At 40.0% G+C, this 23,854-nt stretch overlaps 1 protein-coding gene across 1 annotated transcript in view; it reads right to left on the minus strand.

The window, feature by feature from the left end:
* Positions 1–18,514: 18,514 nt before the first annotated feature.
* The window catches only part of ROBO2 (roundabout guidance receptor 2), a 415,201-nt gene continuing 409,861 nt past the window's right edge, over positions 18,515–23,854 (minus strand). Inside the window, exons 28-29 of the mRNA XM_088539329.1 lie at positions 21,513–21,713; positions 18,515–20,420 (exon numbers count right to left, since the gene is read on the minus strand). Coding sequence (XP_088395455.1) covers positions 20,419–20,420; positions 21,513–21,713 — 203 coding nt within the window. The 3' untranslated portion in view covers positions 18,515–20,418. The remainder of the gene's footprint in view (positions 20,421–21,512; positions 21,714–23,854) is intronic.

Consider the following 23,854-nt stretch of genomic DNA (forward strand, 5'->3'; position numbering starts at 1 on the left):
AAATAGCAGTATTCCACTGAGTTTTTTTCTTTAGAAACCACAAACATGCCATCAAAAATACTGATCCATCCATTTTGGTGGAATGCAAAAGAAATAGTGCTAATCGCTTGGGGCTAGGTACCTTAAGCAGACAGTTACAAAGAAACCAGTCCTGGGTAAAACTCAGATTTAGAGCTAGTCCAAAATCTGTCATTGTATGTTGGTCCACTAATGTTCTCCAGGTGAACAGGGTTCAGAAACTTGATGAGGTCTACTGCTTGAAAACATTAGCTGCTTGGGGGAGAACCTTTATCTGCTACAAAACCTGACAGCTTAAAATAGGAGCAATTCCAGGAAGCAGGAGCAACAAAACACTGTGCGTTCAGCCTATCAGTGCAGAGCTGATGGACGATCCTTTGAGACCTGCTCACAGGCAGCACGTTAACAGCCTCCGGTTTCTTAACAAAATTTGGGAAAAGATGGATTTTGACTTCAGGGAAGTCTCATACACACAAACACACCAATATAGCTAGTCTGAACATGGTGCTACTGAGTTCTATTTCAAGGCTGTCTAAAACAGGACAAGTCCTAACAAGACAAAGACATGCAAGATAAATAAAAAAGAAAGACAATAGTGACCACACAAACACACACAGAGTGGATACACTCGCCAAGTTAACTTTACCCCTCAGTTTGCCCTGGACCCTTGTTGGAGAGCCATGATTTCCCTCTGATGCCTGAACAGACATTTCCATGGAGGAGGCCCAACAGGCTACACGAGGGAGGCTGCACTACCACTGGTCCCCTGCACTCTACATGCTCTTTCAGGACTATCCTAAGGGGTTTTGCACCCACAGACATTTCCAAAACTCCCATAGCACATCTCAGTTTCATGCTATAAAAACATTCGTGCGCCTGCTTTTTTTTTTTTTGTTGTTGTTGTTGTTGTTGTTGTTGGATGTGTTAAACTGAAGGAAAACCCACAGGAAGAAAAGAAAAAAAAAAGATAGTTGCATTTTAGTGTTCTGGGGATATCATAGAATGGCAGGCAGAGATCAGGCCTAAATGTTACATCTTGTGGGATGGATGACATGCCCCACAAGGGGCTGATGTTGAGCAGTGTCCATATAACCATGTTGCAGTGTTTAGCCAGGGGATGAGTAAATTGCTGCTCCTGAAATCCTGAATGCTTTTATCAGGGGAGATATCAGTCAGTCACGCCACATCCAGATATCTAGTACAAGCCTTTGGCACACAAAATCTACCAAGATAGCACACCCCTCTTTTGTATGCAAGTCACAAGCAGATACCTGCCAAATAATAGCCTTTTTCTTTTTTTTAAATAAATGCAATCTTTGTCAAAACCAGATCACAAGCATTTAAACAAGACCTCTCTGGTTCTTCTTGCAGAGGAATTTTTTCTTCAATGTATAGCAGGTGCTCAAAATTGTTTTGAATGTGAAAATAAAAATACCTATTTTTTTGGGTGGAGAAAGGTGGGCAGGAAAAGCAAAGTAAAGGAAGGTTTAACAGGTCCAAGCTCATATTTCCATATAAGACATCAGATGCCCCACCTCTGTATTTCACTGTCTGGTGGCAATCCAGCTGAGTGTGGCAATACTCACAGGGATCTCTCTTCTCCCAGGTTTGCCCCAGAAAAAATGTATGTAATCAGCTCCCAGGGACTCTCCCTCCCCCTGAAGGAGGCATGAAAGAGGAGCAGGCTCTCCCAGCATGGAGGTGGTAGGGTAAGGTGGCCCTTTCTGCGGTCTTCAGCCTCGATAGGAAGCCTACGCTCAGGTCTTTACAGGGGTGTGTAAGCAACAATAGCGTGAGGTGTAAGTAATGGAGGGTGGATGGGTGAAGTGCCTTTAGTTAGGTGTTTCTTGAAAGACAATTACTTATACTAGTAAAACAGGCCACTCGTATTGCCACATAGGAATGCTATAGAAACTTACTTCTCACATTTATACGTGCTACTGTGCCATTAACCTGAATCTTGAATTTCATTTGCAAAATGCCATTTTTGTAAAAAAAAAAATGTGTGATTTTATAAAATTCACTTCTGAAGAAAATCATCCTGAAACTACAATTCTTGTTCTGCCTTGCAAACAATGTAAGACAGTCATTTTTTTTACATTCATATGCAAAATTCCAGATGCCCTGTTTTATTTATTTTGATGTTAGAAAAATCTCTCTTCTTCTTAGGTAGACCATTATGAAGAACTGCACAAATATCTTGTGTTGGAATTACGGAGATAGGAAAATTCTGCTCTGTGTGTGCATGTTGGAATGTGTCTGGTTCCAGTAAGATATATATTTAAAAAATTAAAAACATGTGCGAGAAAAATCAGCTTTTAAAGTCTGTGGTCACATTTCAACCTTTTCATTCTTCTGGGAGGCAGTTGGAAAGGAAATTAAAAAACCAAAAACATATCACACAGATGAAGAAAAAAAAAGAAAAAGAGTTTAGAGGTAAACATATGACCCACAAAGAGCAGACTGAATGAAGGTAAAACCTCTGTGTTTTTCTCTGTGAATTTAACCATTGCTTATGATTAAACAAGTAATCACAAAAACACACAAGAAGTTTGCCCTGTTGAGATGTTCTTAATGCCCTGGGAAGACGCTTCCATTCTGTAGGCGGTGTGTGGCTCTCTGGGCTTTTCCCAGTGGAGATGGGCACTTTGCCAGTGTTTCGGTTTCGAGTGCCATTGTTCACCTAGGGCTTTAGCAAAATAGCTTTTGCTTATTTATTACTAATCCTAGCCTAAGTAACGATCGTTTTTAATCCTTTTACATTTTATAACAAATTCATCAGACAGTGACACCAAACACAATGTCCCAAATAGGTCTAGCATTTATTTTTTCATTTAATGGGTAATTCTATAATTCACACGTCCACGGCATTGTTTTATTGGTTCACAAAATCTGCTTCTGTGAGCATTCCATTGACAAAATATAAATCTTAATTGGCTTTTGAGGACTCTTTTCAGCATGCTTTCATTAGTTATAGTCTTGACAACACAGCAAAAGAGAGGAACAGTGTTTATTGCACTACTTTATCCATCTGCCCATGAATCTTTGTAAAATGTTAGTGTATTCATATATTACCTTATTCAGTCTTGATATATATTAGAGATTCGGAATGAAATGCTCCTCCTAAGTAACACCTGGCTATTTACTAATATATAGAGTAATGCCACAACTTCATTTAGCTTCATAACATTGTATGAATTCACACCAGAGTCCTGACTGAAATAGCTTTGAGAAACCCAGTGTAATCCCAGTGTAGTTTCAGGTAATTGTCTGTGCTTTGCCATGAGATACTCAAAACTGAACAAATACGAGATGCCAGATGTCATTTTACACATTATAAAAAAAATGATCCTTGCAGTTTGGGGGTTAATTTTTGGTGTTTGTTAAAAGCTGGAAAGGGATGCTGTAAGTATCAGGTGGATACATCTTTGAATTTGCTGGCATTGCAAACAAGACTGCCTGCCTACACTGTGAAATCACCTATCATTTATCTAGTTTAATCTTGATAGAAAATAGTTGCTAAGCAGTTTGCAACACATACTTAGTAGAAGAGTCATTTGGGCTTTTTTGGAAGAGTTAGAATGAGACAATTGGTGTAACAACTAATAACAGTAACAAATTCATCTAGTCTTCAGCTTTACTAGTACAGCTCTCTAAAAAACAGAAAAAAATCCTTCTATCCAAATATCTATAAAATTTTAGCAGATTGTTGAAATACTTTGTGGAAAGGGAGTTTTCCTTGAGAGCTATCTACTTTCCTAGTTAGCGGTGCCAGAGGACCAGAGCACTCTAGAGATTGTCTGTGCAATTCTGTGGTTCCAGCCTAAGCAGAAACCATAATTGCATGTGGGAAAGGGAAAATGAGAATATGCAAGCTATGTGCTGATTTCTTTTTAATCTTTTACACCAAGGAGAAGCCTTACCTGTCAGCATTCAAACCATGAAAAACAGTAGACAAAACATTTCCAGAAACATAAATTTGCCGAAGAACAAAGAATGAGAAGGGGGAGGCACTGGGGTAGAAACAAGGCAGATCTGGTTACGCAGGACAAAGAAAGGAAGATCCAAACAGTTTGTTTTTAATCTTCTGACTCCATTCCAAGTGCCATTACCTTCTTCCCCAACTTGCTCTAAAAGTTTATTTCAGTTGTGTCTCTGCCAGTGTGGAAGGAAGGGCAGGGGATAGAGAAGCTGTGTCCAAGTATTCCTACCGTGAATAGTAGTCTTAGTCTTATAGATGGAGACTGAAGAGGCCAGAGAAGTTGATCAGGAGGTTCAGAAGCTGCTTCTTTCTGAGCAGAGCAGCCCACAACAGCTCTCCAAATTCTCTGTGGGAAGGAGGATCAAACTCAAACCAAACCAAAAACAAAACAAAACAAAACAACAAAACAAAGAATCTGTTGTGTGCCCCCAAAGATCCACACGAGAAGCAACAAAATCTGGGCTGGCCACCTCTGTCCCTGAGATATAGACATGAGCCAAATAGTATTGCGGCCACAGTCATCCAAAGACCAACCACTTGCTGTGTGGTGACCTGCCAAAATGTCATCTGTGCCCCAGGGTGAGGATAATTTACCAGATGATTCTCAAACAATCGACAGGAGATGAGAATGTCTCTTTCAGCATTGGTTGAAATCATCTGCATTATTACATGACCCCAGTCTGTTCTGTTTTTCAGTTAAACTGATAGACTTGACCATACTGGTAAGGTATATTATTTTTTTTGTAAAAATTCACTTCTTTTTCAATTACATTTAATTTCCACTTCATCTTTCTTTAATATTTATTCCACAAACAAGCCATTGTGTTATTAATGGTTCAGAGTTCTCCAAATCCATATGTTTTATGGATTTTATGTCAAACTGGACCCATAATACTTTAATGAGGAAAAAGAACAATATTTTACTGTACTCTCGTCTTACAGTACCCAGCCAATAGCTTTATAAGCGGTTCTAAATCTTTCCGGAACAGCACCACTGAGATCATGAAAAAGAAATAGGCATTGCCAACTTCCTCTACCCTCCAACCCTGATTTGAACCAGTATATTTGTAGGAAGTTATTACTTCCTCCCTGATACTGCAACACTATATATAGCTGTAGAAATCCTATAACATTTTGTAATGAGGAGAAGTTCAATTCCATGATAGAACAGCTATCCATCACAGCAGTCACGTGAATTTCACTGTTTTTCTGAAGGCATTTAGCTACAGCTCTGAGCATATGTGTTCACATATTAGAATGACATATATTTAAAATAGAGAATTGCGCATTAACAATGCAGATGGAGAAAAGAGTGGTCTTGGCAAAATAGACAGTGGAAGGCTGGTGTTGGAGAGCAGCCCGAGAGTTTGTAATCCTAAACAAAGCAGAGAAAAATAATATTAGGGAGGAGGTGGAACAGAAAAAGCAGAAAGACACAAGTTGGAAAAAGCAAGATACAGAAGAAAACATTGGAAGGTGGCGCAAAAGAATCAGAGGAACAGCTAAACTGAAAAGAGGAAGAGGAACAACTAATAGAAACATTATAAAGTTCAAAAAGTAGCATCTTACTGACAGTAATTAATAAGAAAATGTGTATTTCCAAGAGAAGTTAATGCTATTTTTTTTCAGAAAATAACATAGGGGGGTCATTGCCACCAAAAATTTCCCCAGGTATGCCAATCGTTTACTAGAAGATACTGAAATGTTTGTTTAAAGCATTCAATTTAATCTCTATTATACATACAGAGGCATACGTACAGAAAAGTGAATCAATGACTTTCTGAGATAAGGAATTTGTAACAAGGTATGGGTAAGTTGGCAGGGATGGGGAGGGGGAAGTGGAAAATCTTAGAGAAAATAGAAGTATTCAAGAGTCATCAGTCTTGAAACTAAAAGCTCATTAATTTCCAGTCTATTTTCAGAGTCTCTGTAGAGATTTACCATCTGTGGCAGCTACTCAGTCTCTGAGTCCTATTATAAGTGTTTTCTAGCTACTAGTCTAAATTACAACTGGAATCTCTGATCATTTTCAGCAAAGTTTGATGAACTGACTATCCTTTATCATCAATATTTTGTACACTAAATTGCAACTAGCCTGCTATTTTTCTCATATAATTCCTGAGAGACAAGCCCGATTATCATCCTAGATCCACCTTACTCATTCTTATTTGGACAACAAAGATAGTGACTGAACTGAAAGAAAATCCCGAGAAAAGTAATCGAAGGTAAATTTAAAATATCAATGGATTTCCCCAGAAATTTGCCCACAAAGCATATTGTTTACATATCCAGCACCATCCAGAAGTTTGAAAGCATATCCCAGGACATCATCATGTGATAACCCTACTCTAGGCAGCTTTCTCACAAAGCTCCCGGATGCTATAGGCCAAGACCAATTTGTCAATGCCAGGTTGTATGATGATTTACGGCTGTAGCCAAATGAGGCTGCCTGTTAGGTTCTGTCTCTCCCTAACTAGTTATTTTGAATTGGAGCCATTCCAAAACACTGGCTGACAGTGGATGCAAGCTTAGAGATACTAAAGCGGTTTATTGAATTTCTAGGTCTAATCAACATCAATAACTTTTGCAACTGAAGGAAAATTTTGGAAGAGAAAACATTGAGCTGTTCAAAGCTACTGCACACAAGTAAATGTAACATCACAGAGAGAATCAGGTTTGACTAGGAGATGCGAGAAATCTTCTCAAAGTTAAAGTTTTATTTGGTTATTTTTTTTTCAAATCACTCAGGATAGTAAAGGAAGAAACATCCGAACACATACCCAGAATAGGCCTATAAAAGTAGTGACAACTATCTTAATGTGTGCATAAGTATGGGCAATTTGTAAATGATTATGCTGGGGCATGGTGAGCACTTTGTGCCCCTTCTTCAGACTGCATGTGACTTCCTTGTTGCTTGGAGAGAGCCAAAAGAAAAAAGAAAAAGAAAACTGAGGATTGAGAAATTAAGAATAGCAAAGCAAGCGCAGAAATAAGAATATATAACAAATATTAGAGGGAAGATTGTATGTCTTAAAGATTTTAAGATTATCTCTGAGAAAAATGAGTCATATGAAGAAAAGTCGATTATGAGCAGCTCTTGTGAGAGCAGCATGGAATAGAGGTTGTATGCCAAGTAACAGCAAAGCCTTTTTGGGGACTTCTGTAGTCTGGGGTCATACTTAATGTTTATAAAAGGATCAGGATAAGATCCTTTCTGATAGAGAATTAAAGCCTCTATCAAAATCTTTCTCTTAGGAAAACCTTAATCTGTTTTTTTGAATATGAAAATTCTTTCTGGAGATCAGTAAAGACTGACAAAAAATCTATTAAGGGAAAAAAAAGGAAAAAAAAAAAGTAAATTCTAGCAGTGTTGTCTGAAGGAACACCTTTTCTTACATTACAGTCATCCAGGAGAGCTTTAAGCGGTAGGTCATACTGATAATGGGCTGCACCTCAAATAAGATAAACCTGAGTCTATTGCAAAGGGGAGATGAGGCGAGAAAGAAGAGTAACAGAGACAAACAAATACATTATTAGTGCTTCTTCAATATCACAGGAGCCACTAGCAGGTCAAAGTTGTAATAATTTCATTTCAGAATGATAAAATCAATGTTGAAGAATGATGAAACAACAGCTAGCAGGGCTGCTTCAGGGTGTTAGGAAGCTATTATAGCACAACAGTCTTTTTATTCATTGCAGTTCTTTTTAGCATGTCTTGATCACCTGTGGTGGTTGTTTCTGAGCCTGCACACAGTCAAAACCTTAAATTAAATCTGACAAACACAGAAAGTGTTTTGAGCTAACTTGTTCTCCCTTTGCAGTTGCTCATTATGGAGTGACCTATTCTTTGTGTCCTGCAAAACTCACATCCCTGTAGATCATGTTTATTGAAAGCTGATCTTTATAAGTGCTGACATTCACCAGGTTTTATATACCAGGGAATTAAAACAGAAAGAATCTGACAAAGACATTGTAAATAACAGGAGAAACCCTTACTAAACTTGTACACAGTATGAATGCAGAGGAAAATTAAGTTACTGTAGTTTCAGAGGCTCTTACTGGTGCTAAATTCTCTTTGTTTGAGTGCTATTAGAAGTGCAAGCACATAACTGCAGATATAATGTCAAAGTCATTCACATTATAACAAGGTTTCAGATGCTCCATAATGAAGACTTCATCAGAGAGTGAAAATTACTGGCTCCCCTGTTGATGACTTTTACAAAATCCTTAGAAGTAGTTAGTTTGCCAGCTGGATTAATCTTCCTGTGCATAGTCATTTATGAAGCTTTGAAATTTTAACCATTGGCAACAATGCTATAGCTGAAAAACCTCCAAGAGTATCAGTTCAATGACAAACAATGGTCTGCTAAATAGAGACATGCTGTCCTGACAGCTCTGCTTCAGCTATATGGTGTGACATGTGCCAGCAAAAGCAGAGAAGACATTTTGTAGCATCATAAAACTGCTTCCAAAAATGAGCACCCTGCAGCTATTAGAAACTGCGAGAGAATCACCAAATGTCAGCCTCATGCTCAACTGCATTCAGTTTAATAAACGGATTTAAGACAGGGGAGAGCGTAGATACTTCAGAACACCCCCAAGACTACCACGTTAGTATTGAGTGTCTGAAAGAGAAAGGCAACTGTTCACCATAAAATAGGGGAGAATTTTGTGTCTCATTTTTGTTTCATGGGACCAATTAAGAGTGTTCTGTCATTATTATTGTCAGCACTAAGAACAGCGTACTAACGATAATCAATTTACTGACACGTCTTAATATTGATGGTCCCGAGTAGAGGTCTGCACTGAGAACTGCCTTATTGTGTGGGCAGCTACCATTGTTTTTACCATAATCTCTTTTTCTGTGACAGCTACTTACATTTATCCAAATCTAATAAAAATGGAGATCAGGCAAAAGGATTATTTCTTTGTATATGATATGCAATGTGCCACAAAATTGGCAGGAAAAATACAATTTTTTTTTCCTCCTGAAAACTAGTGCCAAAATGTTGCACATATGCTTTTTCTTTTCCTTATTTTTCTTTTCTTCTTCCAGCCCTTCTCTCCTGCCCCAAGTCTGCTCCAGTACCGAGCATATCCATTGCTCAGGGATGGGGCCAGGGATGTCACCAAGCACAAAGACCCACCAATTGTTTCTTGGTTTGTGCCAAGCAGAGGAAGCCTGAGCTATTCAGGAGAAGACACAAAGTTTGCCAGAAGCGCTATAGGACCAGGCAGAGGTAGAAGGAAAGCAGGCTGGCTCTTGCCAACAATTTTTGTTACAGTGCTGCTACAGCTAGAAAATCAGGTAAGATTAATTGTGCTACCAAACAACTCGTATATTGGTCCTGAGAGAAGTTGCAGATTAGAGCAATTTAGTTGTAAAGTGAAGCTTCATCACCTGGACAGCAGTATCAGGGATATTACAAAAATGCTGTGACAGTATCACATAGTTAAATAAGTAGTAGCACACCTTGCTCGGCCATCTTGCCATGTAAGAAAAACAGCCTTTCGTCTTGCATGCAGTAAGCCCCAACAGAAACTTTGAGACCTTCAGAATAAGCGGTGGATCAGCCTAGCAGAAAAGACTCAACTCTGCGCAGATTCAGGGGACCACAGAGGATTCTATGAGGCTCTGAAAGCAGTGTACGGACACACATACCACCTTCAAATCTCCCTACTCAGCACAGATGGCCAAATGCTTCTGAAGATAAAACCTCCATCCTGAATCGATGGTGTGAACATTTCTAGACTCTCTTCGGTGCCAACTGTGTAGTCCAAGGTTCAGCAATTCAGCACATTACACAACAACCCGTGAAAAGCGAATCAGATATAGCTCCTACTACGGGAGAGACTCTTCAGGCCATACAGCAGGTGAAAGCTGGCAAGGCAGCTGGGGTTGATGGAATCCCACCTGAAGTCTGGAAGCATGGAGGCCAAGCACTCCGTGCGAAATTTCACGAGCTCGTTGTGCGCTGCTGGGAAAAAGGTGAACTACTACCAGATCTCTGTGATGACCACCCTGTACAAGAAGAAAGGAAAAAAGTCAGACTGCACAAACTACCGAGGTATAACTCTGCTCTTCACTGCTGGAAAAATCCTTGCAAGAATACTTTTGAGCAAACTAATACCCACTATCTCAGAAGAACTCTTACCTGAAAGCCAATGTGGTTTCAGAGCCAATAGGAGTACCATAGACATGGTATTTTTTCTCAGACAACTGCAAGAGAAGTGCAGGGAACAGAACAAAGCCCTCTATATAACTTTTATTGACCTCACCAAAGCTTTTGACACTGTGAGCAGAAAAGGCCTGTGGCAGATCTTGGAATGATTAAGATGCCCCCCCAAGTTCCTCAAACTGATCATCCTGTTACATGAGGATCAGCACAGCCAAGTCAGATGTGGCGATGCACTCTCTGAGCCCTTCCCAATAACCAATGGTGTGAAACAAGGTTGCGTTCTCGCACCAACTCTATTCAGAATCTTCTTCAGCATGGTGCTCCAAAGGGCCTTGATGAAGAAAATGGCATTTACATCCAATATAGTACTGATGGAGGCCTATTCAACCTAAGGCTTCTGAAGGCCCACACTAAGATCCTAAATCACCTTGTCCGTGAGCTGTTTTTGCTGACGATGCTGCCCTCGTTGCTCATACAGAAGCAGCACTGCAAGCGCCTAACATCCTGCTTTGCAGAGGCTGCTGAGCTTTTTGGGCTGGAAGTCAGTTTGAAGAAGACGGAAGTTCGCTACCAACCTGCATCTCAGGAAGTCTTCCATCATCCCCACATCACCATAGATAAATCAGAGCTTAAGTCAGTCCAAAAGTTCAGCTATCTTGGAAGCATCATTTCCTCGGACGGTAAGATTGACAATGAGATAGACAACAGGTTAGCAAAGGCATACAGAGCTTTTGGAAAACTTCATAAAAGAGTCTGGTGCAATAAACACCTGAAAAGAAGTACAAAGATTAGTGTCTATAGACCCACTGTACAGTCTACTCTTTTATATGGCTCTGAATCATGGGTCATCTACCGCCACCACCTGCGACTCCTCAAACACTTCCATCAGCGCTGCCTCCGTACAATCCTAAACATGCACTGGACTGACTACGTGACTAACGTGGCTGTCCTTGGACAGGCAGGGGTCACCAGTATTGAGGCCAGGCTGCTGCGAACACAGCTGTGCTGGGCAGGGCACATCTCCAGGATGGAAGGTCACCACCTCCCTAAGACTGTGCTCTATGGTGAACTTGCCACCAGCTGCCACGAGAGAGGAGCCCCAAAGAGGAGATACAAGGACTCCCTGAAACAATACCTCATCTTTGGCCATATTGACTACCATCAATGGTCCACTCTGGCCTCGAATTGGGAGACATGGAGATGCACCATCCATAACGCTGCTGCTTCCTTTGAGCACACAGGCAGAATCAGTCTCGAAGAGAAAAAAAATGCAGAAAGAACCGTGCCTCGGCAATACTGCCTAAGGAGACCTTCCGCTGTCCCTTTTGCAACCAGACTTGCCTTTCCCACTTTGGTCTTTTTAGCCATCAGCACGCTTGCAGCAAATGTGGGTAAAGCCCTTCCCGTATCTTTGCTCGCGAAGCCTGGCCATGATGAAGAGTATCATACTAACATAGGGACTAAAAGGTTTTAGTCTCAGTCAAAACAAGGGTTGAGGCTTACCTGAACACTGGAAAGTCTGGTCCTCTTCCAGATTACTCAGACATGCAATGCCTTAGGCACCTTAGGCCCAGATTTACCATTACTTTCTACGGGAGTCAGGCACCCAAGAAGCCTCAGTGAAATCTGAAGTGTAACGTGGTAGCCCTTAAAAGCTGAACCTGCTACGTGTTCTCTTTCTTGGACTATGCAAGACTGTGAAAGATATACAAATATGGAAAAGGAGTTACTTGAATATTTTTTGCTGATGATACAGCATTTGAGAAAACACCTGGGGTTTGGGTCACTCCACAAAGATCCAAAACCAAGAATGGGCTAGGACCGAAAGCAATTCAAGAGTCCATATTTCAAAAGAGGGTTTTTCATATGCAACATGACATTCAACAACAACTCAACCATTAAGTACAGAAAATTAGAATATGTTTGAATGTCCCATGGCTACAGGGTACACAAAAGAAGAAAGACAGTCTTTTGAATAGTAAAAATATGCTACTACAGTACAGAAATTACCCTGGAAACTTTGATATCTTATCTTAATTAAAGAAAAGGCTAAAGTTTTACCACAGATTCTACCAAAGCCAAGGTATACTCTCAAGTTGTCACTTTTAAGAGTTACTTACTATTTTAGATGTTTAAGGTACTATGCTGCTGCTAATATATGCACATTGACTCAAAGAATCACGCATGGCACAGTAGGTACAGATTGGTGCACATGGCCTTAACTCTGCTGCAACTGTGATCATTCACACTGAATTTCTCAGTGTATAGGGCTGGAGCACTCAAACCTACCCTTATCAATGGCTCTTGCCTACTAAAATGCTCTAAAGGCAGCCCATGACCTAGTTTAAACTTAAACCTCATATCCCACATGCATAAAGCTGAACTTGTATAATCTCTTAGCATGACAAGTCTAAGACAGCTTTCTGGGCAAAGAAAGACAAAAATAGAAAAGTCTCATTATATGCCTAACAACAAGGTGGAAAATATGCAGATGAAGCTTATGCCTGATGGGGAAAACGCAGAGAAGGAGGAAGGGGGTGGGTAGGCTGAAGCTTGTGACGCCAGAGTATATGCAAAAGGTCTGCTTATCAAAATCTGCAATTCACTGGGGCAATGTGGAGGGTGCGGGGGAGGACGGAACAGAGAGATTTATTTTAAACACAAACTGCATCAAGTGACTGTCATTTTAAAATACAGGGGGGAAGAAAGGTCTGCAGTAGCTCAGGAGAGGAAAGTGTTTCAGGCAATTGTTGATTAATTGTGCTCTGCTATGCCACATCTCTTTCTATTAAACCTGAGATAGCCAAATCTGCTTCCTAATCGCTTTTTGCGCATCTCAGCCTTCCTTTTGTCTTCCATAGGAGAAGGCAATTTCTATGCCATCGATATCTCATTAAGTGGTCTTGGATGTAAAATGCCTTGTTTTGTTTTAATTTTGTTTTCCAGGCTTTTTGCTATACTTAATGACAGGGCATTTTGTTGTTGTTGTTGTTTGCTCGCTGCGGTCCATTTATTCCCTGGCATTGCCTTACCTCTGGTTATGGTTTTATTTGTTTCTTGGGCTGTTGGCGCTTGAGGTGTATGCAAATTATGGCGACACGCTTCGCCATCACCACCTATTGCTCTTCATTTTCCCAATGACATTCCCATCCAGAGCTAGCGCTCGTGCAGGTTTTACGCGTGTAGAGAACAACTCCAGCTCATTGGCGAGCTCCTCCCTCCCTCCCCCTCTGCTGAAAGCCTCGGACTCCTATCCAGGAGGTGAGGACTTTCTGCCCACGGCCACCCCACCAGCAGCGTAGTGCAAGAGACAGCTTGGAGGAAAAAGGAAGGGCACTCACACAAATAGCTAATCAAAGGGTTTTTAATGATACTCATTAGGAAAGAAATTCATTAACAAGCCAGCACAAGAACATTCCCTGAAGGGAGAGTGATGTTATTGGTCACATCAAAGTCCCCACCTGACTAACACCTTTATTGCTGTTAATAGTAAGGCCAAGATAGCAGCAAAATCAGTCACATTCTGCTCCTGCTAAGGAAAAAAAAACATCAGCAAAGCATGGTCATTGTAACGGGATCGATTAGGCTTTACTTTACAGGCGTTGTTAGGAGGGCTTCAGCCAGGGACGTGTCGTTTGGCGCTCACCACCACCATCCTCAAATCTGCCAAGTCCTTATCCTTCACTCTCTCCGGGCTTTAGTTTCCCACCCCTGGCTTTGCCCGAACCGCTGGACTCCGCGGTCTCGGGGCACACATGCAGCCTGCACCGCAGCAGCCCCAACCTCGCACACACGCCGCCGGCCCCGGCTGGGCCAGGCCCGCAGAAGGAGACCCCGTGGGCCGTGCAGCGCGGAGCCAAGCTGCAGCAGGCAGAGCACCCACCCCGACAGGGCACCAGCGCAGGCCCGCCACAGCACGCACCTGCTGCCCAAGCTAGCGCAACCTCAGAGCAACACAGCCATTCCCAGCTCACGGCCACATAACTGCCTTTTTTTTTTTTTTTATGCTCACACCATTACTTACCTATAAAAGGGACTTCCTATTTCTCTGCCAGCTCACTCCTGGAAATTAGTATTAGTATCTTGGGATGCTCATTTGCTCTGTAAAAATTAGATTTTTAAATAGACTGGACTAGAAATCACACTTTTCTTGCTCTGCCCTGATACAGTAGAGCTCAGTTATTAGAACAAATTGGAGCAAGCCGCTTCCTGGTTGTTATATCCACATAATTACTACAGGCTGATACATGAAGCTATGCTTCACCCATAAGCTTAGAGGCAAGATCTCCATTTTGCAAGGACAGAGCAAGTTCTATTAAGCATTTTACTGCCAAAGGAGGTCAATTAAGTTTAATTGGTTCTAATTAGCACTTGTTCAAGCTGTTATATTCTTTACCTGCATCCGAGTGCCTCTCCAAGTGTTGCACAATGGAGACCTGCTTTTGAACATAAACGAGAATTACTAATGGCATCCTTGAAGGCAAAAGATGTGCTGATCAGCATAATGGGGGACAAATATCTACACAAATGGTAACAGGCCTTTCTAAAAAAAAATTAAATCCTATAAACATTTAATCCCCATCTGGCTTTGATCAACTGAACTGAATGCAACTATGCACCTTCTTGTTGGAAATTACAGCACAGAATGCACACAAATGTAATTATTCTCTGGTAACTTCTTTACAGCCAAGAGAGATGTATTGGAAAATGAGGTAGCAGGGAGGGAAATGTTTTAGCAGCTAAGAAAAAAATAGATCTTTTTAATTGTAGCTAAGAAAAAAATACCCAAGAAAAGGCAGTAAAAAAATTTGCAAACATGTACCCCCTCAATAGTATGACTGCTTTTTTTTTTTTTTTTTTGAGGACTGTCTTAGAAGACTTGTCCTGAATTGACTCTTCTCTGGGGTTTCTTTTTCATGATTCTACTAGATGGAGAGGGAAAAAAAAACACCTCAGTTGTCTAAATGTCAGTGCACGCAATGCCAAGCCCAAGATCCATAGTGAGAAGCAGGCACCGAATTAAGGACAGTCAGTGCCAGACTGACAGAGGTGTCGCATGTCACGCAATGCTGAGGTGCCCTCTGGGACTTTGCTCTCTGCTGAGGTCTTCCTGCCTATACCCTAGGTAGGGGCAATCCCCGTTCCTAAGGCCAGGTGATGTGCACAGCCTCCTACCAAGCACTAGAGCTTCCCAATCATCTCCTCCACTGCTAAAAAGTGACCACTTTCTCCATGCACAGGCACTGTCCTCCTCCTCCTCTGGATCCCAAGAAATGTCTCAGTGGTCCTAAGACCTACCTGCTGTTTTGGGGGACGGTGGCTGGCAGGGCTGGAGATCAGAGGCCAGGCACAGAAGCGGGGAACGGGCAGAGCTGATGGTTGAGGCCACTGCTCTGACGAGCTCCCCACCTCTCTTTTAATGAGCCGGGTGTATGTACGTGGCCCCTGCAGGCATGCTTAGCTCTCCCTGACCCTGGCACCGCGCCACCTCCAGCAGCCCCAGCTCCAGAGAGGGGGGCAGAGAAGCCAGGGCAGGGGCACAGGGGACAGAAGCCAGGGCCCACCAACTGCCATGCAGGGTGGTCCCCGTGCAGGAGACCTGCCTGGCTGGTGTCCCCACGTGACGTACAGCAATGAAAAAAACCCACTGTAGGTCTCCCCTGCCTGGAAAAACTCTGCTCGGGGTTGGGCACCTTGCCCATAGGGTACACAAGGACCCACAAGGCGCCCAGCACAGGAACCACTGACAGCTGCTGTGCCAGAGGCCGCGTCCAGCAGGTAGTGCTGGGGCCCCGGCCGGGGCCGGAGCCGCCTCCGCGCGCTCCCCGCCTTGCGCACATCGCACCAGACGCAGCACCTTGAGGACCTAGCGCTAACCGATACAGCGCCAGGCGCAGCACCTTGAGGACCTAGCGCTAACACGGTCTCGTAAGAAAGTATTTCCACAAGGAAGGGGAAAGCAACGACATCTACGCACACGCCAACAGCTCAGCAGGGAAGCACGTGAAGCTATTGTGGATCTGGCTGATGTTAAGGCAATGCCTAGGGGCCGTATTTATTATTAGTGTTCACTCTGTTTCCTGCTATTTGAATAAACATCCTAAATGAATCGTCCATTGCCCACACAGTTTTCAAAAATAATTTATTTTTAGCTACGTGTTCCAGGCAGGTGGAACAAAACATGATGTGTTAAAAAAATAAAAAATAAAATAAAAAATCCTCCCCTCGGCGAACAAGTCCCCTCCCCCAGTCTTTATAAAAGAAGGCCAGCTTTCTTCTCTCTAGTACCCCTGCTAAATTTCCACAAGGCCCTTAATTATTAAAAAAGCAAACGATTCATAATTCCTAGAAAAGCCAAAGGAGATTAATAAAAAGAATAATAATAGTTCCTGCCAGAATCTCCCCCTTTCCACTGTCAGTTGTGAGGACGCTTTCCCAGCCTTACTACACTGCTTTTCTCTTCGCTGGCAATGTATGCACCGAGGCAAGCGTAAGACAGCACACGACTATTTTAGAGTCATATCTTTCTTTTACCTTGGCCTACAGTTAAACCAATATACTAAAAGCATTCCATGCTCCCTTTTTTTCATACTTTTTTTTCCCCAAGGAATGGTGTTTCTGTTGTATTTGACGTGACAAGCAGAAGACACTCGAAAGATTAACTGACTTTGATCAGGACTTGAGAAATACTAAACAACAAAAGATAAAGATCTGTTGCTTGCATTACTGAAATGGCTGCCCATACAGCAATACACCACTGAAGCACATGCGACAGTTTACTATTTCATCCTTTAGCCCTTCTGCATTTAAAAATGAGTATATATTCAGTGCAAAGATTGAGAAAAATTGACCTAGGATCTCTCTATGCGCCCCGGGAATATTTTGTACTGGGCTGGCTGTAGCTCCACCAGGGTAAAACCCCCATTCAAAGGGTGAAACCCACCAAACAGAGGATTTTTACAGGTGCGCTACTCGAGAGGTTTTCAGTTGGGTAAGCCATGCACTTGCAGTCCTTTCTGCACATTGATACAGCGATCTACAAAAGGAGGAGGTATCACTAGAATAGCTGTATCAGTGTCATTACATCGGTACAACTATTTCCAATATAGAGAGGACCTTAAACAGAAATCCCTACGACAGGCAATGTTTACCACTGACCTATTTATAAGACAGCTACCAGTTTAGTTAAAAAAAAACGGTGTATAAAATGATCCTTGTTACCTGTAAGTGGACAGTGATGATTATAGCTCAGTCTATGTTATTATTGCCTGATTGTTCCCAGATTTTGTTAGGTTACATTTTTCACATATTGACTCCTTACTCAGGGCTTTTAACATAGATTTGAAATGTGAATATGTTTTATTTTCCCCAGTAAATATACAATACACACTTCAACAGTTACTATTAACCAACTTTTTATGCCAATTAAACTTTGCTGCACTAACAATACCAATGAAACACATTAAGAGGTCATATTTTTCCGTGAACAAACTGTAGCCAATAAACAGTTTAAAAAAAGAACAAATTAAAAAACAATTCTAAGTGCCGCCACAACATCCCTTTTCTTTAAACACATTATTCACAATAAATGTTTTCCATTTTTTTAAAAAAAGGAATACTTCTTTTAAAATAGTAAATTAAATGGCATTTTAAAAAATATGTACTGTGGTTCATTGGAAGTACATTGTATAGAAAAAGAGAGAGAAAGAAAAAAGAGGAGACATCATCTGTAAGATAATGGAGACACTTTGCGATACACAACACCTTATGTAATATTGTAAGCAAATTATTAATGAACAAAAATGTACAGAAGCAGATGGACAAGTTAGTGAATATCATGGTACTGCACAGCTTTAATACTGACACACATTTACTTTCCAGTGGAAGAGATAAAACACATATTTGAAAGTAATCGGGATGGCTTTGTCAACTTCTAAATTCATTTTAAATAGACTACAGTGAGTAAGGTGTTCCACCAAAGCTCAGCACAGGCTTTCACATTAAAAGAAAAAGAAAAGAATCTACTGGTGACTTAGTTAAACATTTTTCAGAGAATTAAATTTGAATCAGACTCTGAATAATCTTATCTTCATATGATAATACCAATATAAAAAACATATATATATATATATATATGCACATAAACACACATACATACATATATATATATATATACGTTTGTATATATATGAATGATGCCTTCTTTACCTTATTTGAACATTTTCAAGCAATGGTTTTCACTATTAAGCGGGATTTAACGAGCAGAAAAAAAATATATGCATTGGTCACAAATATAAATGAATTCATACATCTTTTCTTGATTTTTTTTGTCACCTGCTAAATAACAATCTTGTCTTTAAGGGAGTTAACTGGCATTTTTTGATATTCAGTAGTGCTGAGTTAGAGATGATGGCTGTGTGTTTTATCTTATCATGGAACAAGCTAATGAAATGAAAAGCAACACGTATTTAGCATTGTAATTTACTTTTCTAAGATTCTGTCATTCCTAAAAGTGTTCTTAATACTGGTGAGCTCCAAGGCAATATATAAAACAACATAGACTGGTTATACGAAAAGGTTATTCAAATCAAAACTAGTGTTCATTGTCAGATAGCTAACGGAAACAAGCTGTAGGTTGTAATATTTAAATTAAGCACCAAATGAGTGTGCTATCCACATATATTATTATTCTACAAATTTTTTGACAATTTACTCATTGGGATTTAGGAGGTACAGAAGATCCAGACAAAATCATGAAAACTAATGATGAGACAGGATTCATGTCCACTTACAGAGTTTGGTTTACTCAATAAAAAAAAAGTATAAACATGCATTATTTCATCATTATAGAAGGGTTTAAAGTCACTCGCTAAAAAAACAGGTCAAAAATTTTCTTGGCTTGTATCCGATTTTTTGGATGTATTGCAAGAAATGTACCTAATGCAAACTGAAAATCTTTTGACCATTGCTTTCCTTTCAAACACTAAACATTTTACTACAAATTTAGTGGATTCAACTTCAGCTTTCGCAGACTTCAGGTAACAGAACACAAAAGTTTGTCAAGACTTTATCAAAACAATCAATGTCATGAATTTCAGTGGTGCAGCTCTATCCTCTATTGTACTGTACATGTATTGGAAAGACAAAATACGATACTCTGACATATCTCTTTTTTTTGGAAGCAGCCTGAATATGTCTTAATAATAAATTGCATCCTAACTACTTACTAGGTATTCCTTGAGTTTATATTGTTTTTTCTCCTAGGAGATCTCTGTCTCATATTTGGGGTTGGAGAAATTAATTAATCATAGTAATCCTTTCAAAACTGCAATGTAAAAACAGCTTTAGTGAAACACCTTAATTTCTTTTCTTTGTAGTAAGGTTTGTTTTTCTTCCCCTTTACTCAATGGCATCAGATGGTTAAAAGCAGAAACAAAGGGTTAAGAAGCTTATCGTTCTAGTGAAAGGGTCAAGGCCATCTTACACTACCTTCTATCTTCGAATTCACTCTTTAAACCCACACTTCCACCTTCTGACCCCTTCTTAAACAGGAAGAACAACCATGTCATTTGCTTTTAAAAGATTTAAATCTGTCTCTGATGTCTTTATAGACATCAGTTTTGCCTGTCACTTTCTTATTTCTACACCCCAATGGAAAACCACCTAATATACTCCATTACATCCAGCATTATTCGAAGCAGCTTACAGTACATAAACGTTCTTCACACATTCAGTCTCTTTTTTCTTCATGTCATGAGGAGTAGAGTTTTGTGCTTATCACCAAATAAAATTGCAGTGCAAACTTTAAACATAAAAGTTACACAATTAAAAGTTAATATATGGCACCACAGCCTATTAATTCACATATAGTACAACAGACCAATAAAAACAGACATGAATATGAACATAGCTAAAAAGAAGGTGAGCTTGCATAGCAATGCAACAAAAGAAATTATATACAGAAGGAAATCCTTTTCATCCTGGACGGTGATTTTTTTTTCTTTCTTTTTTTATATACTCCTGACAAGGAATAGTTTAAGGTGGATGGTGTATTAAAGAGAAGAACACAAGTAAAGTATCTGTGGGATATGTGTGGCTGTGTGTCTTTACATTGCATTTACAGTTCTTTTAATAGTACATAAATAAAGAAAATGTTCATTGCACTGTTTAGTGTCATCACTTCCATGAGTTCAGACCTGATGGTCCATCAAAGCAGCTTGCAATGTGTCTTCTCAACTACTCTATAGAGAGAAATAGAGAGAGAGAAACAGGCTGTAATAAGGAGAAAACAAAACAAAACAAAGCACCTATTCCAAAACAAAACAAAACTATTATTGAAGCACATCAGGAATATGCAATAGTTTGGGGGAAGAAACTTAATTGTTTCCAAGACGAAAAGTGACAGATCCTAAAATTCAGCACTTACCAACATCTTATCTGAGACAGCACAGTCTGTGAACCCAATAGGGTTTGTGGACCAAATAGCTCTCTGACAAGCTACTGGAAGTTAATTGTAGATAGGTAAGGAAGGTTTGACCACAGCAAATATGAATCAGGCATGCCAAGAGCTACATGGTGTTTACTAGTAATCTTAACAGGATGCCTGAGTCAGCTGTGATGTTGGTGTACTAGCACATGCAGCAGAGTCAAAGCTTTTGATATCTAGTACTACTGCCATCTATGTGGTATTAACATGGTTTTGTACTAGAGTTTAGTGGACACTGACTGATAATGAAAGGCAACTTGGAAACTAGTTCCTCTCCAAACCTGGGCAGTTTGAGGAAAGTGTTGGGAAATGCAGTTGAGAAACTGAGCTACACAGTTGAGAAAGAGGTCCCCACTCTGAGGTCAACAAGAAGGAACACTGCTGGAAGAGCAAAAGCAAGCCAGGAGATATTATAAGACTGCTAATGCGACCATCGGATTCAGCACTGTTTCTTATTCACTCCTCTGAGACCCCCTCACCAGTGGCATTTCTGAGACAAGAACATTACACTTTACCAAGAAAATCTGGAATCACCAGGATTCTTTTCTGTTTTCCTAACATTTTCCTTTTCATTAGTCTTATATACTTAAAGTTCTACTATGTAGATGGCCTCGGCCTAGCTTACATGGAGCTGAATTGTTCCAGACCCAAGAACCCAGATGAACTTGTTTGTCATCACAGGAAAAAGACCTCAAAAGTCAAAAAGACCTGGGCAAAATTTTATTTGTGACACTGAACTTTTTCCTGTCTAGAGTATCTCCTGTCTACGTACTCCATGCATCTCAATCTGTGCTTTGTCCCTTTTTGTCTAGTTGAGAGTTTGAACTGTAGCTAGAGATAAACTTACATAATTCACCAGTAAACTGTCCTTGACTGTTTGATCCCATATAGCCCACATCAAGAAGGTCACTGGCATTGCGTTGGTGACCTCCACGCAAGACTTCACCTTTTCTAGGTCCAGTCGATCCTTTAGAAGAAGCTGTTCCTGAAGAGCTGTGGCCACCAGGGGATGGGAAGTTGGGCTTACTATAAGGTACCAGTGCCTCCTCTAAAAAAACAAAGCAGAACAAAATCAATACAACAGGAATAAAAAAGCTATCCTGATGTGGACCTCATACTCATTCCTGGCCTTCAGATATGTCTCTTTTGTTTTGCTTTATACCACAGCAACTATACTTAAGAAAAAACACAACTGTATTCCACAGACAAAGGCACTAGCATGAATTTAATCTCGCTCTAACGCGAACTCATAAGTTAGTTTGTATTAATTATAAAAGTCTAGATTCATTATGTAGTAATAGATGATGAGTCATAGATTGTTTAATAAAAATAGCTGCACATACAATTTCCAAAACAATGCAGCTATGATTAGATTTTTGCTTTAAGCCTACATGAATGTGCTTTTTCCTTTTCTTTAGCTTAAATTATGGTAACATTACCTCAATCAATTTAGATAAAGAACTACAATATCAGCTAATTTAATTAGCTTCCAGCAGCCAAGTAATTTCTAAGGCTGTGGAAAACACTGAAAATATTTTTAACTAGTTGTGAATTACACTGGAAAATCTTATATTATACATAGTATTAGTAGCTATAATATTTGGGGTGAGTAAATCTTCCTACAGCTTGCTTCATGTTCCATTATGAGCAAGAGGCTTACACCTGCTCACTTTGCCTCTTCCTGTGTGAAGCCCTGTAATAATGAGGTGCTGATGAGTTCATGTTTAATACCTAATAAACCATACAACTGCACATACTAACATGGCATCAAGTAAAGCAAGACCACATCTCAGTTCCTAGGAGATATTGTTGCAATAACCCTAACCTAAGAAACTAAACAGCAGAACTGATTTAATACTGAAACAGAAGCACTATTTATTTCTTAGCTATGTATGATCCACTTTTACTAACTTGCAGTCTGCAGAAAGAAACATTACTCAATATAGCTTGATTCAAGAAAGGGTATGAGCACACACTTAACCTTAAACACAAGAATTGCCCCTTCTGAAAGCAGTTGCACATCTCCTGCTTAAGTATCACACTTTTTAAAGGCTAATCTGGGCTGAAAGTGTTTTTTATTATTTTTTTTTCCAATGTCTTCACTATTAACCAATCTGCTGAGGTGAAGCATTCTGTTTGTGACAGAGGGCAGGAACACAGAAGGAAAAATACATGGGGTTTGGAAAGGAAGACGAGATCAGAATGTTTTTGTTCACAATCTCAAAGCCTTTGACACAGCTATAGCAGAGGCAGGAGCACAATTAACTTGGGGAAAAGTCAAATGAGAGCAAAATATGGAGGAAACCTAGAATTTTGTTGCTAAATTCTACTTCCACAAGTGAGTAGGGCATGGGAATTCACCTTATGATCTCCTGTTGAACCTACTGATCCTTTTGTAAGGCAAACTTACTGGAAAGAGGGGAGACAGCTGACTTCTTCCTCTGCCAAAGTATCTCCCTATGGCCCTGGCTAAGGATGAGAGTATGTGCACTGCAGAACATTACCAGTATTTTGTGCTATGACAGCACTGTCCCTGCAGAAACGTAAATAAATGGCTAGAAGACATATTCAAATGACATTTAACAGTGAAAACTTTTCAAATTATGTTACCTGCTCTTTATAAAACAATCCTTAACAATAGAATCAGATGAAAACCTGTTTTCCAAAGGCTGACTGAAATACGGAACAGCTTGCATTAAGGCAGCAATAAAGCAAACAGCATAAATCAGTTTAGCAGAAAGCTGGATACATTTTTAGAAGATGGAAAGAAAAACCACTAGCATTGCAAAAGGGTTTGAAGATGACATATATGGTCAACTGATTTGTTTTTCTAGTTTGTGGGCTCAGGATAAGACCTCCTTCGGGTTCAATGAAATATTGAGAAAAAAATGACCATGAATAAATATGAAGTGCATTATCATTATAGAGCATATGGTATGTTAAATTATCTGATGTGTCCTCAGTAATAAATGCAACCCATAAAATAACCAATACTGACATAAAATAAGAGCTTTTCATAGCATTCTAGTACATGAAAGGTAGGTGTCTAAAGTCTTTAGAATAGGGTCATGATTTTTAAGAAAGATACATTATTTGTATCAAAAATTGTCTCAAAATAGGCAAGCCCTGCAAAGAATGTGAGAAAGCTCTGCCAGCGCCATTCGCTTTGAAAGACTGAGCTTTTAATTT

The sequence above is a fragment of the Tinamus guttatus genome, unplaced genomic scaffold (assembly GCF_059628265.1).
Source record: "Tinamus guttatus ecotype Peru unplaced genomic scaffold, ASM5962826v1 Tinamus_guttatus_pri_ptg001602l, whole genome shotgun sequence".
Lineage (NCBI taxonomy): Eukaryota > Metazoa > Chordata > Aves > Tinamiformes > Tinamidae > Tinamus > Tinamus guttatus.